Source organism: Electrophorus electricus, chromosome 11 (genome assembly GCF_013358815.1).
Source record: "Electrophorus electricus isolate fEleEle1 chromosome 11, fEleEle1.pri, whole genome shotgun sequence".
NCBI classification, from domain to species: Eukaryota; Metazoa; Chordata; class Actinopteri; order Gymnotiformes; family Gymnotidae; genus Electrophorus; species Electrophorus electricus.
Genome location: NC_049545.1, coordinates 17,191,769 through 17,205,751, shown reverse-complemented (window position 1 = coordinate 17,205,751; position 13,983 = coordinate 17,191,769). Strand labels below are relative to the sequence as shown.

At 41.8% G+C, this 13,983-nt stretch overlaps 1 protein-coding gene across 4 annotated transcripts in view; it reads right to left on the bottom strand.

Moving 5' to 3' along the window:
• Nucleotides 1–13,387, bottom strand: part of klhdc3 (kelch domain containing 3) — a 35,530-nt gene extending 22,143 nt beyond the window's left edge. Inside the window, exons 1-5 of one of the 4 annotated variants that reach the window (XM_027010569.2) lie at nucleotides 11,016–11,100; nucleotides 8,929–9,030; nucleotides 8,685–8,737; nucleotides 1,292–1,468; nucleotides 723–838 (exon numbers count right to left, since the gene is read on the bottom strand). In XM_027010569.2, coding sequence (XP_026866370.1) covers nucleotides 723–838; nucleotides 1,292–1,454 — 279 coding nt within the window. In that variant the 5' untranslated portion in view covers nucleotides 1,455–1,468; nucleotides 8,685–8,737; nucleotides 8,929–9,030; nucleotides 11,016–11,100. The other 3 variants (XM_027010568.2, XM_027010566.2, XM_027010570.2) reach the window with 3 other exon arrangements.
• Between the last annotated feature and the right edge of the window lie 596 nt (nucleotides 13,388–13,983).

Sequence of the window (13,983 nt, the reverse complement as noted above, 5' to 3'; positions counted from 1 at the left end):
CCAAATTCAGAAGAATTCATATTGTCTGGTCATATGTCATTAACTGACAAATTAGCTGAGGGAAAACCTAAGGAACCTGCAAATACAGCTTTGTGCAAAAGTTATTTATCTGGGAACTAAGTGTTTAAATATATGTAAATCTATACATAAACACTGCTACAATACAACATGAATGTAAATACATGTTAATAAAATAAAAAGCAAAATCTTTGTTTTTCAGTGATAAAGTACCATCTGCATCACATACTGCAGTGCCCTTTTGACTCATCTTTCAATATGATAAAGAATTCAAAAACACACTGAAACAATCAGTATAGACCCATGTCCAATGAAAAGAACTGGCATAACAGAGCTCCAACCTCAACACGACTGAAGCTGTGTGGGATCAGTTGGAAAGGGGGAAAAATACTTTCTGCCTTCATAAACAGATTTACACAAAGTTTTCTTGGGTGCCTGAAGTGGTGCATGTTAACTACAGCTTTGAAGTTCCATCTCAGAACACAGAAACAAACCCCATCTTCGTGTTCAATTAGAATGCTCACAGCACATCTCACTGCCGCAGCTTCTAGTTTTTAAATGAGACATATCCAAATTTTATTGAGTGAACAGTACAGCCTGTCTGCTTTGATAGCTCCAGATTTAATGCACCAACATTTCCAGTACTGCGTTTGGTGAGCCAGGTGTATGAGGAACTTTTTAAGAGGCGAGTTGATGATTCCTACCAGTTGTTCGTATCCTCCAAAGATGTACATGGCCTTGCCAAGTACACAGGCAGAATGTCCATCTCTTGCCCCAGGAACCATCCCTGAGATCTTGGGTGTGTACCACCTATGGTTATCTACAATGGAGGGGAAAATAACAGGGTGGTGTTTGCATGTTCATGTCTGATAGCCTTCATGCAGCATCAGACTGCAGAAATAAACAATGGGGCAGTGGTAGCTCAGTGGTTAAGGTACTTGACTGGCAATGGGATGGTTGCAAGTTCAAGTGCCACCTCTGTCAAGCTGCCACTGTTGGCCCGATATACCCTGAATTTATTCTATAAATGCTAGGACGGCATATGTTCCCAGTTCTTTCTTCAGTGTTACGTGTACTGCTGTACTTTGTTGTTCTGGGACTCCTATTTGTGGCTTCCAGTTGGAACATGTCACTTAGCGAAAAACCATCCATATTAAAATGCATCAACAACTATATACTGCTGCTGCAGACTGTTGAAATCACACACAGGCTGCTGCAATGTGGTCATTTTTTCACTGCTCTCATTACTGCTCAGGCTCTTCTGAACACTTACTGATGTCAAAGGCATACAGCACGTTGCATGCTCCCTCTGTGTCATTTCTGCCCCCCCAAACATAGATGGTGTCATCCACAAGCACAGCCGTGTGGCCATAGCGCATGTAGGGCACTTCTGGAGCATCCTCCCTCTCTCCTGTTCCCACTGGAGGCAGCTTCATCCACCGCAGAGACACTGAGAGGTACAGAGGATGAGTCATATACATCCACCCAAACATCAAGCACTTATAACAACACTCAGCTGTAACCACAAGGAATCTAGGAAGGAATCTTCAAGATGTTAATTAAAATGTTGTGGACATGGGCAGGAAAAAGTATATTAAAAGTGCGGCAAAATAAAAACAAACTTGGAGTGGTGATTAAGACCCTGTTGTTTGCTCCAATGGCCAAATAAGTCAATTTAAATTTTTCATGGGAAGCCTATTAAAGTTTAGTCGTCATTCTTCTCGTTAAGCTTGTGCCCTTCACACTAACACCTTTTGCACATGCAGTAATTCTCCCGGTATTTTTACAGGTCTGCATTATTTGTGAATGTGAGCCATGTTTGACATCGCATGAAAGTTGATCCAGCTATTCACCAATGCCAGACCTAGTAAAATTCCCTGCCATGTTCCAGGTAGGCTTAAGGAGGAACAAAAGCAAACATCATCAGATAGGAATTACATATTTGTCGTGTGTAACTTTAGCCTCGGATAGCATCTCTATGCCCTTAGTCCTTACCATTCACCATCCTTTGCTAACACACAACGTTGCTATTATTTATTTATCATATACAGCACAATTTTCCAGGTTTTCAGTGTTATGTATTAACATGCAACAGCTGGCAATAAGTATACACTAAACCTTCGAAGCGCATCACTCTTTTTCCCACTCTGACTCTAGGTGATGAAACCATCTGTTGAATTGACTGGGCTGAGGACAATCAAAAATCACCCTTCATAGTCTGTGCCATTTCCTGCAGCTCGTCACCTGAAGTGACTCTGGAACCAGCCTCAATACAGACAACAGAGAAGCTCTCAGAACTCCCACTGGAGCTAGAACATGCCTCAGACTTTTCCTCCCAAATAGAACATGCACTCGCTGAGGCCGATGCACTTCAGACCTCAGAGGGAAAAGGGAAACAAAGAGAATGTCTTGGAGTATCAGGCTTTATTGGCAAAAGACTCCCTGGACTGTGGCTATCCACACTATCCACTCAGTGCGGATACCTACTACCCTTGGTGCACCCATAACCTTTGTACACCAATATACATTTACCCTGGCTTCTTACAAAACAGTGCATGAATTTATTGATAACTTATTAGAAAAAGGTATTATCAGACCCTGCAAAAGCACTTACTCTGTCGGTGCTAAAGCCTAATGGCAAGTGGTGAGTTACCATTGATTACCGAAATTTAAACAGGTGCCGCTGTCCAGGTGGCTTGTGACTGTAGGCCTAATTTGGTTTAAATGATACACACCTAGAACCTCAAAAATTCCAACTAGGCACTCAGTCATCCCAATATGCTTAAACAGCCATCATCCTCATCACACTACAACTAGCAGTGCAAAACAGCATACAAATAATGGTTAACTATGCACAGCTGAGTTGTCATCTGGCAGCATGGAAAGCAAATGCCTTCATAACTTTAAACAAGAAACCAGTTAAACACCAGGAGCTTTTCGGGGCCTGCACAAACCTTGTAGACAGGCATGACCTATTCATCTATTAATTTATAATCTAATTGTCTCCTGGCGGTGATAAAACACTCAATGATCAAGCATATGCTCTGGCTAAGCAAGGGGCCCTAGATGGCATTCCCTGGGCGTTTGACACCACACAGTTCCCTGACCCGCCCACTCGCATGCACGCAAATCGCAGGTCGACTCACCTAACTCAGGGACTGACCTGTCCACCCCTATTCCAACCCAATCCATATTGGTCATGGTCGAATATTCTCTGACTCCGACCTCGTTTCATTGCAGACTGGGGACACTGCAGAGTGTTCCATTTTCTCGCCAACCCATCAGCTCATGACATCTCTGGCACTGATAGCATGCTTGTGGTGCCTAGGTGCCATAGGGGGGGGGGGGTGATGTTAATGCATGCCCATGGCTCCCCATGCGCAGGCCACAAAGGAGTCAAAGCAACACATCAGGCACTACAACAGATAGCAAAAAGGCCACATGAAGAAAGATGTCACAGATTACATCAAGGGCTGCCTGGTGTGCTGCCAATTCCAGACCTCAAACCTAAACCATAGAGCCCCCCAAGAAAAAAAAGAGTGATAAATTTTCCCTGGTCAGATCTCTAACTTGACTGGGTGGGGCCACTCATGAAACTAACCAGAGATGATAAATATTTGTTTACTGTCACCTACTGTCATTTATTGCGCATTCAATAAATGGGTGGAATATCTGCCAAATCATGTTAACTCTGGCAGAGGAACACACTTCAGTGCCGACATAATGCAACAACTGTGGCAAATGTTGGGAGTAAAGGCCCAGGGTTCAGGCCAGATAGAGAGAGCCAACCGGATGGTGGTCAGCATATTAAAGAAATATGTAGCCTCCAATCACCAAGACTGGAACATGAAGCTGCCTCTAGAACTCATGTTCACCCCCTTTGAATTAATGATTGGGAGGCAAATGCCCTGTTACACCTACTGTACCAACCAGGGGAGGCTAGTGTAGCAACAGCATATACTACACAGCAATACATGGCTGACTTGCACAAACATCTCAGGGCCACATTTGTGTTCGCCCAACAACACATGGAAAGGAGTGCTACAGGACGCCAGGCCTACTATGAGCATAAAGCATCCCATGATGAGCTCAGAGTGGGGCACAAGGTGTGGAAATATGTCTTTGTCCAACCTGGTGGGCGATCTTCACATGAAAGGAAAGGAAAGGAAAACTAGCCTGAAAGTTCTGCTCCCGATGGGCCTGTCGATACATCATAAATCACAAACTCTCTCCTGTTGTGTATTAGATTAAAAAGTCACTCAGGGAAAAGGGGAGACAACACAAGTGGGTCCACCCTAACCAAATCAAACTGCCCAAAGCCACCATGGGATGGGGCGAGAGTACTAAGAAACTAACACTGGGTCAGAGGAGTTATCAGTAATAGAGAGGTTAGTGCTAAGACTAATGCTCTCCTGGATATTACTTTCCCTCTATTACTATTGCTCTCAGCTTTCTTCCTCGCCGTCTAATCCGTTGGTGTTCGTGTGTGTGCCAATATACTCAGTTAACTAAACTATGTAGCATATACCTCAGAACTGATCAATAGCCTTCCCACTCCTGGTACAGCATACTGAACTGCCTTAGTCACCCGATGCCTATTGGGGGTGAGAAGTCAGACCTCTATGCGACAAATTCAGTAACAATAATGGCCCTAACTATACACAGAGCAGCCCAGACTGTTGATTACCAGCTTCCATCTACAAACCCAAAAGGTGTTTGTCATGTTGCAACAACTCAGAGTTCACCATCACTCAATCAGAATTGAGTGGGCAAAACAGAAGGCCCACAGGCTTCCTGGGAGGACTATTAGCCATGGCTGCTGCTGTGGGATCCATTCTTAGTATTGGAACCTCTGGAGTGAACACTGTCAGACAGCATGCAAGTGAGTTACAAGCAGAGATTCACGACATTAAAACAGTTTCCTATGCAACAGGCACATCTACAAGACAGACTGTTTGGGGTATGGTTGTTGTACTCAATACCCATAGCATTGCTCTGAATAAAACCCTACAAACAGTTAATACTCTTCTGTCAGTGATCCTGGTTGACCATGCTCACATCCAACTCGTAAACATGTTAATGTCCGATATGCTGCAAGAAATTAGTTCCTCCATGGATAGCCAGGCCATGGGCAAGATTCCTTCCTATCTAGTACCCCTTTCCTTAGTACAGGACATTTTGACTGAGGCTACCAGGGAAATAACCACAGACGTCTGAGCCCAGTTAGTGTATACTCTAGGTAGTGTAGCCCCCATCTATGTCAATCCACAAGATAGAAAGTTAGCCTTCATAAATCAACCTACCATAGTGGCCACAGATGATATTTACCGGCTCAAAGACGTAGCAAATGTTGGATTCTGGCAGGGAGAGACGTATACTATGTTGCCAAAAGTATTCGCTCGTCTACCTTCGCACGCATATGAACTTGAGTGACATCCCAAACTTAATCCATAAGGTTCAATATGTCGTCAGCCCAGCCTTTGCCGTGATAACAGCTTCAACTCTTCTGGGAAGGTTTTCCACAAGGTTTAGGAATTTTTGACCATTCTTCCAGAAGTGCATTTGTGAGGTTAGATACTGAAGCTGGTTGAGAAGGCCTGGCTCCGCTCCAATTCATCCCAAAGGTGTTCTATTGGGTTGAGGTCAGGACTCTGTGCAGGCCAGTCAAGTTCTTCCACACCAAACTCACTTATCCATGTCTTTATGGACCTTGCATTGTGCACTGGTGTGCAGTCATGTTGGAACAGGAAGGGGCCCATCCCCAAACTGTTTCCACAAAGTTGGGAGCATGAAATTGTCCAAAGGTTCTTGGCAGGGGAAGCATTAACAGTTTCTGGAACTAAGGGGCCAAGCCCAACTCCTGAAAAACCACCCCACACCACCAAACTTTATACTAGGTGCAGTCCACCCAGACAAGTACCATTTTCCTGGCAACCACCAAACCCAGACTCGTCCATTGGATTACCAGTCAGAGAAGCATGATTCGTCACTCCATAGAACACGTCTCCACTGCTCTAAAGTACAGTGGCGGCGTGCTTTACACCACTGCATCCGATGCTCTGCATTGCACGTGGTGACGTAAGGCTTGGATGCAGCGGCTCGGCCATGGAAACTCATTCCATGAAGCTCTCTCCACACTGTTCTTGACCTAATCTGAAGGCCACACAAAGTTCGGAGATCTGTAGTGATTGACTCTGCAGAAAGTTTGTGACCTCTTTGCACTATGCGACCCCACTCTGTCATTTTACGTGGTCTACCACTTCATCGCTGAATTGCTGTCGCTTCCACCTTGTTATAATATGACTGACAGCTGACTGTGGAATATTTAGTAGTGAGGAAATTTCACAACTGGACTTGTTGCACAGTACCATGCTGGAATTAACTGAGCTCCTGAAAATGACCCATTCTTTCACAAATATTTGTAGAAGCAGTCTGCATGCCTGGTTTTATACACCTGTGGCCATGGAAGTGATGGAACACCTGAATTCAATGATGTGGATAGGTAAGTGTACTTTTGGCAAAATAGTGTACATAAAAATGCAAAGCCCACCAGTTGTAGCCTACCATGAGAGAAAACCTGCTCTATACTTACATTTGCACATGTGCACTCAAAATAGAGATATCCATTACCTATGTCCAAGAACAATGTGCCTCTGCCATTACTCCTAGACTCCAAGTAACCACCACTCAAGATGAAATAGTGGGAAATCGCTGGTTAGTAAACACCCCCGCAATGGAGGCTATGTTAACCTGTGACCAACATGACAGTGTTCCGATTGTGTTCTCCTACCTAATCAGACCTTTTGGGATAAATGTGCCACAGAGCGCCATAATACACATTGAGAACTTGGCTCTGTATCATCTGCGACCTGATCAGTATGACTGAGGTTGAAATATCTGATTTCTTTGCTAAGCATACCCTTGAGTTAGAATCCCATAATCTTACTCAGATTCAGTACAAAGGCACTCAAATTGTTGAGCTGACACTGATAGATATGGGTTACCCACTTAACCTCTTTCCTACTCTTTGACCACCCGTGATAACCTATTAGCCATTTCTGTGGGTTTAGGATACTTCTTAAATATTTGGTATAGCCTACTTCTATCTGAAGCGAACATGAGACTTACAAACCCAGTTAAAACCACTGTACTCACAAGATGGTTAGATTCATCAAGCGTATGGATCCTGCCCATAACCAGCGCCATAGTGACTGTCCAGAGGATGAGATGGATAAAGAATCTTTCCTTATAATGCAAGCTAACAGAATAGTCAGGGTCCCTGATGTGCAACTGCTGCCCTGTCTATCAGTCATTAAACTAGATACCCAAACCCTAGAATAACTAAACCAAGACACCCAAGTATAGCATGTAGATGTTGTATTGCACCCGTCTTCTGCTACGTGCAGCTTTCTCCACATGGGTAGTCTGTTGCCAATGACCTTGGCCATCATACCGAGTAGGGGTAATGTAGGGGAAGCTGCAGCCCACTTCAGCAATCAAACTTTAGGTAACCCCAACACCCCTCACAGAAAGTCTCCTTATCAAGATGGAATACCAAATCGCTCCATAGGGCAGCACCCAGACCCTCACCCCTGGCAGCACCTCATATCACCCACTCTGAGAGGACTTGTTTTATGAATACCAGAACGCCTTTGGCTTGGCTAAAAAGGGCACTCCATTCCCTTATCAGGTCTCCAAACCACTCTGTAAGGAAGGTTTTATGACCCCAGACCTGGACTGAGGTGCAATCAGACCATAAAAGTCTCTCACTTGGAATTTAGAGATGACTTCAAACCTGAAACACTTTAGATCAAGAAAAACTTGTAAATACCATATTCTAGAAGGAATATTGGAGTTTGATGCTTCCCTCATGAAAGGCCTTTTCGTGAGCATCACAACAAGAGCAGGATCACATACAGAACAAAAAACAACAAAAAAAAACATTATGGATTTTTTTTTTTTTTTTAAAAACAACAAGACCTTTGTATTTCCTACTGATTGCACAGACAATGAATCCATAGCAAGTCTCCGTGACTAAACTGGATTTTTTTAAACCATGCATGTCCTACAATGCACTGTTATATACATAACAGGCTCAGCACACTCAAATCTGAGTGAAGTCTAACTAGCCATCTTCACTGAACTGTTATGATATCCACTCTCTCAATAGGTCAACTTTTCTTATGTCATTATTTCAATCTGTCAGTCATGAAGTTATTACCATACCATAACCATTATTCTAGTGTTTGCACATTAATCTTTATACATGTATTACTTAGTAACTGCCTCCTCAACTCAAGTGTAACAGAGAAAGATTATTTGAATGATTAATACTAGTAGAGTACCATACACATAACAATCATGCTCTCTATCTTTCTCTATATCTCTCTTCTATGCTCCTTTATCCAAGTAATTAACTGTCTCCAAGTAGTGGGTTTCTTGATGAAAATGTAACTGCATTCTTATATATAATTGCATGCTTTATATTACTTATAAGAACATCGGCACATATTTACATATGTGGACCAAATGGCTGAGGTGAATTAACCTCCTACTGCACCTGTGCCCTCTAGCAATCTGGCGCAATCAAAAAAATCACTTGATAGCAATGAATAATCTTAAAATAGAGTACATCAACATAAAACTTCTTATGAACTAATAAGTACCTGCTTACTGATTTTCAGTCATCTATGTGCAACCGTTGGACAGAAATCCCATGCTGAAATGGAAATTTAATTACCATCAAAGCAAATGCATAACATGTTTAAATAGTATATAGCATGTTAGTAAAGTTCTTTATTTGCTTGCACACATCTTTGTACAAAAACATTGGTTACGAAGGAAATGAAAAACAAAACAAAACACCACAATACACAAGTCTTTAGTTGACACAAAATGCACATTACTCACATAGCAGTGTTCCTGAATAGAATGATAAGACCCTCCTTCCTTAGATTCCATGGTGGCTATTGGGCCATCGAGCTATTTTCTTTGAGTGAAACTAGTTCACACCTAGAGGTGTTCGGCAGGAAAGGGAGGGGGGGCTATCAAATTCCTTCAGAAGTGTTTTCCAGGCACAATCTGCATAATTGGCAGCTGTTTCCACAAATAGAGAATGCTTAAATGAAAATGAAGACACCTCACTTGCCATATTTGGGCAGCCATTGTGTGAATTAGAGCTCTGCACACAGCAAAACATTGCTTGCACATTCTAATAAGATAAAGTGTTGCGCATGCGTTGTGGCGCTATTGGGTGAAACTGTTGCAGTCATGCATATTGTTTTAGTGAATCATTTTAAACACCAATACTTTTGAACATCATGGAAAGGAAGAGGTTTATTTTAGCTGAAGTTTTTGTGGAGTTGTTTGGGTGCAGTTATGATCTGGAAGCTGGGAGACTGTTCAGTGGCTTCTAGCATGGACTAGCAACAGTGCTGGCATCGAAAATCACTAGATGTTTCCATTCACTGCTGGAAAAAATAAGCAATCCTGTGACAAACTATATTGTTGAACATTGTTGTGATGTTTTATCAAAAGTAAAAACCTTGCACACTCAATGTATAGATGACTGTGTATTTGGAGAGGTTTTTGGGCACTTAGAGGAGGTCTGGGACACCTAGTAGCAACATGTAGATCCTGAACAATTTTATGTATATGCTCAAAATTGTTTTACTTTATATGACAAGACCCTGGTGAATCAGGAAATGCAGAACATGACTGAAAATGAATCTCCAGCATCCAAATACACATTATAAAACCCAAAAATAAATGATTTTTTTTTTTTTTGACATTTTCTGCTGTATTAGAGAAGCTCAAATGGAACCTAAGTAATGGAAAAATAACCCTGGATGTGAATGGATGTCTTGGCCCAAGTGTCATTTGGAATCCTGCATGATCATTGTGCTATGTGTACAATTTCAGATAATTAGTGTTAAAGTGAACAAGTACAAATCGTTCAAAAATGAGCTTAAATCTGGAGGTGTACATAGGGGTTGGTAACCGACCCCACCTGTTATAGTTTTAAAAAAACAAACAAACAAACAAACAAACAAACAAACAAACAAACAAACAAACAAACAAACAAAGTCTCGTAACCAAATATCATGACCTAGTTGTTTTATTGCCCTCTTTCTATTCCTTTTTTTTGTCAATTTTTTTTTCCTGCCAAAGCCAGAGATGAGACAAAGAAACATGAATATGGATGAGTGGTCCTAGGGATAATTTGCCACGCTCCCCCTTTCAGGAGTCAGGAGTTATAAACATCAATGCTAAGAAAACTTTTTGAGGTGGTTAAATATGAGGAAAGTTGGATAGAAAAGAAGGAGTTAAAACCTCTCACGAGAAGAATTAATTATATAGCATAGCGCCTTATTTTATGTCCGTCTTATATCTAGTGTGTAAGTCTGTCGTAAACGGTTTAATTTGTTTTCCACTATTCCATCAAATGTAGTCAAATTTTTGTTTTGCATCATTGGTAAAAGTAATTAGTACTAATTACCAAACCTTAGATGTCTAGGATACACTGCTGCATTGACACCCGCGAAGTGAAGGAACCGTCCAGCTCATCTCTACACTCTTGGTGAAGCTCAGGCTCACGGGACAACCTTTGGTACGGGGTCATTGGCAGCGCACCGGAGATTCGGGATCAGGGGTTATTTCCAACCGACCACAGCCATACCTAAACTTCAGTGACTGCTCTTGAGCGGGTGGACCAGCCAAATTGTCAATTGTCGCTGGAAATTGACATAACACTGACTGTGCTGTCTTTTGTTTCTAATGTCTAAGGAAACATAACCAAAGCAATTATGCATGCTTAACAGGGTATATAACACAAACTAACATCAGATTCATAATTATTTAAAAGTGAACCAGTACCAAAATTACAACCTGCCCCAAATACATCGCATCACTTCTTGCTTAGGAGCCTGGGGGGGAAAAAAAAAAAAAAAAAAAAAAAAAAAAAAAAAAAAAGTATCCACCTTGAATCTCTCACTCACCCGTGTTGAAGACATGGACATCGATCTGACGTAAGGTTTCATAATCCTCTCCAGAGCAGTAGCCGCCAAAGGAGTAGACCTTGTGGCCCACAGCCACCGCAGCGTGGTTAACCCTCCGTGGCCCACCTTCCAAGTGCACGGTCCAGCGTAACATCCCACTCTCAGACACCTCCAGAGCAGCCACACCTTAGAACATCATCCCAGGACTGGAACCAACTCCATCAAGCTTTACCTGCTGGCAGGCAACCCCTGACCCCATGTAACAGACTGTGAGAATACAGTTCACAGAATCATCATACCAAACTCTCTGACCATAACAATACTAACAACACTTGTTCAGCTTGTTCTGTTTACAGACATAAAGTTATGAATTATAAAGAAGAATTATGATGACAGTGACTTGGCAACTATTGATTAAAATGCACCTTTTCATTTATTAATGTCTTTAGTGCGTAGCAAGAAAACATTTTTACAATTTTTTCTTTAAACTCTGGTGCAGTCTGAAGAGTTATTAGCAAACCAATTCTGGCATGGCATATTTAAAGCAGTGCAAAGTCCAGAGTCATCATGAAGTGTTAAACAGTCTGCAGGTGTTGTCTTTTTACTAACATTCTGCAGAACCACTGCACTTATATTGAATTTAATTGCTATTTCTTATATCATTAAAGTACATGGGCACATTTTAATTAGTAATTAGTTTCTAAGGTTGGTGGATTTGGTGAAAAAGAAAAACAGGTCAATAGCATGTGTGCTAAAATGAATGACGGACAGCTTTCGCATTTGTGCCTATCAAAGCAACGCTATATGTACATAACTGCTCTGACTCCACTAAAAATGTAATATTGCAATCAAACTAGAATGAAATGGGAAAAAAAAACTTCATGAATTATTTTTTTGTAACAGACAACAGAAATTTTTCATAAATGCAATGCCACTGGCACTTAATTGCGGTTATGTACACCCCCTCCCCACAAATCTCTTCATAAAAATAGCACGTGCATAGTTATACCATACAAAGAAATCTATTTAGGACACAGCATCTAAATAACCAGCAGGACCACGACACATAATGCACCCTGACATTTCAAAGGCATACTGTTAAAGATTTGAGCAGTTTGCCGTAAAATGTTACGTTTTCAGTCATGAAATCTAGAATAACTAGCTAGCTAGTTAGCTTGCTGTATGTGTGCTGTAGCATTTCAGTATGCCTTTTTGCTGCAACAGACACATTCTGCAGCGGCAAAACATTTAAACATTACTTAAAGGTTAGGGCTCAGCTAATAACCACCAATTACTACTAGCTAGCGCCGTCTAGCAATTGCAATATTGGCCAGGAATTCTAGGTTAATAGCTAGCTAACTAGTCAGATAATTGGACGTTAGGATAAAATGAGCTTTATAAGCTGTTAGCAATCGTAAGTACTCAATTGGCTAGATTTCTTTACAAAACTGACCCAGTGTAGCTAACCACTTCGGCTTGGAGGCGAATTACTGTCTCCAACTAAGTGACAGGTTCAGAAGCTAGCGAGCTAGCTGGCTGGTATACCGTAAGCTGATTAGCATTAGCAAGTAAAACACAAACATTTTCGATTGACTTGGTCTACAAAACCTGTAACCGGTCGTCTTTGTAAATACCGACGCACCCGTTTTCCACAAAGGGACTTCAACTAACATTAACGTTTAAAATTGCAACAACGTTAATTTGGCCAAAGTAGACGCTAGCTAGCCAACACAGCATATCTGGCTAGCAAACTGACGAGTATGTAAAACATAATTGCTAGGTTTGCTTTGCAATCTAGTTAACTTACCCATGTAGTAGCAGCTGAAACACCAAAGTCTCAAACCTACACCGACTAAACAAATATGTCAGCAACAGATCAGACGTTGATTGTGAAATGTATCTTATTTACCCTTTTCTCCCAGTAGAAGGCAAAGCAGACAGTGGAATCCACTCCCCCTTGTTTTAACCTCTTCCTGACGTAACCTAACTAGCTATAGACAGCCTGCTGTTGTGTACAAACTGACCAGCATGCCATCCAACGTTGAGTTATAAAGAATAATTTCCTAATCAATCGATCCACGTTGTATATCAAAGCAGACTCTTAGCTTGCTCTTTCTTGGTTACTCAATTAGGTAGTTAAGCTAACTAGCGTTAGCTAGATCGTTTATTTCAAACAAATGCTGAGTATATGTTAAGGCTCTTTATATTTATAATTAAGGCTCAGTTTTGCAATACCACGTACGCGTTCATGTGGTAGCGTATTGTATCCAGCCAGCTGATTCTTACTTAACATAATAATACTATTACCTAAGGTTTTTATTCAGTTTTCACTCGTTGGCTAGCTGTTAGCTAACTATATGAATATAGGAACTAGCGGGGGGAGTAAACGTCACATCACGTTTGGATTTCAAAATAAAAGACAAACATTTCGCTTACTGTCAATAAGCCATTCAAAAACATGTCACAGGATTCGGTTGCAATTGGACTTTGCGCCATAGGTTTTTTTTTAATATTGCGTTGTAAGCAGTATACCAGGTAGAAAACATGGGCGTTCAGAGCCAAAAGAAAGGGAAACAAAAATAAACTGTCAGAGAGGTGAATGGAAATGGATCTGGTGAGCTTCCCAAGACGGACAGGCCTATCATGAGGTAAGAACCATCGCGGGGGACAGTTATCTTCCTGATCATCCATTGCCTGTTGAAAACACGAGGAGGAGTTGTTCACGCCAAGCCTCCAAGAGGATGAAGATGTCATCAAGGTAAGCTGAAGTGAACCGCCGATATCCACCAGGCGATGGAAGGTGGCAGGAGCTCCATGGAGGCCAAACAGGAGAACCTGGTAGTGCCAGTGTCCACTAGGAGTGAAAAAGCAGTGTTCTCTTGGGTTTCCAGGGTAAGGGTCAACTTCCAGCATTCCTTGGTGCGGTCAAAGATGGTGAAACTGGTAGGTGAAATGGGTGCCCTGGATC